Here is a 958-nt window from a genome sequence, read left to right as displayed (position 1 = left end):
GCAGGGAGAGGCTGAGAAAAGCAGAGGGGCTGGAACCCCTCCTGGGTTGGCACCCCCCCTGGTGACCTGTCGGGCTTTTAGGAGGATGACAAGGAGGAGAAGGACGAGGAAGATGAGGAGGAGGACAAGGACAAGGAGGAGGAGGAGGAGAACAAGGAAGACAAGGAGGAGGAGGAGGACGAGGAGGAGGATGAGGATGAAGAGGCAGCTCTGGCGCAGGTATCGCAGCCTCATTTTCTGTTGTATTTCTTCCTCCTGCCCACGAAACTCTGAGGTGATGAAGGGCTGCTCCCCCCGTGCCCTCCCCTCCAGCCGCGGCTGGGGGGCAGGGTGCTGATCGCCAGGGTGCCATGGTCACAGCGTCCCCAGCACGGCTGGCAGCATCCGGGTGGCTTGGGGCTCACCAAGGCAGTGCCAAGGCAATGCCGTGCCAGGGCAGTGCCATGCCAACGCAGTCCCATGCCATGGCAATGCAATGCCAACGCAATGCCACGCCAATGCCATGCCATGCCACACAGCGCAGTCCCATGCCAATGCCATGCCAACGCAATGCCACGCCAATGCCACCCCAACACAATGCCATGCCAATGCCACCCCAACACAATGCCACACCAATGCCACGCCAACGCAATGCCATGCCAGTGCCACCCCAACACAATGCCATGCCAATGCCATGCCAATGCCACCCCAACGCAATGCCACATGCGCGTCTCTCCCCCAGCAGCATCCGCCCCTGGGCCAGGAGGCGGGCGAGGCGGAGGAGCGGCTGGCCGAGCTCGAGCAAGGTGAGCCGCATCTCGCCCCGGTGCCACATCCCAGCATGATCCCGTGTTAGGGACAGAGGGGTGTTTTAAAGCCCCTCACTGGAGCCGGTGGTGATGGGGTCAGTGGGACATCCAGCGGGAACATCCCTGTTGTGGTGCAGAGCCGGGTGCCGTCCCTGGTGCTGGGTGACCTG

The 958-nt window shown here is 62.6% G+C and overlaps 1 protein-coding gene across 1 annotated transcript in view; it reads left to right on the top strand.

The window, feature by feature from the left end:
• Positions 1-785, top strand: part of LOC104135375 (V-type proton ATPase subunit B, kidney isoform-like) — a gene marked incomplete at both ends in the record, with an annotated part of 11,860 nt that extends 11,075 nt beyond the window's left edge. Inside the window, one exon of the mRNA XM_009649009.1 lies at positions 722-785. Within this exon, the coding sequence (XP_009647304.1) occupies positions 722-785 (64 nt within the window). The remainder of the gene's footprint in view (positions 1-721) is intronic.
• Positions 786-958: the final 173 nt, after the last annotated feature.

The sequence above is a fragment of the Egretta garzetta genome, unplaced genomic scaffold (assembly GCF_000687185.1).
Source record: "Egretta garzetta isolate BGI_Z169 unplaced genomic scaffold, ASM68718v1 scaffold1231, whole genome shotgun sequence".
Lineage (NCBI taxonomy): Eukaryota > Metazoa > Chordata > Aves > Pelecaniformes > Ardeidae > Egretta > Egretta garzetta.
Note: the sequence above shows the minus strand (reverse complement) of the source record. Positions and strands in the feature narration are given on the sequence as shown.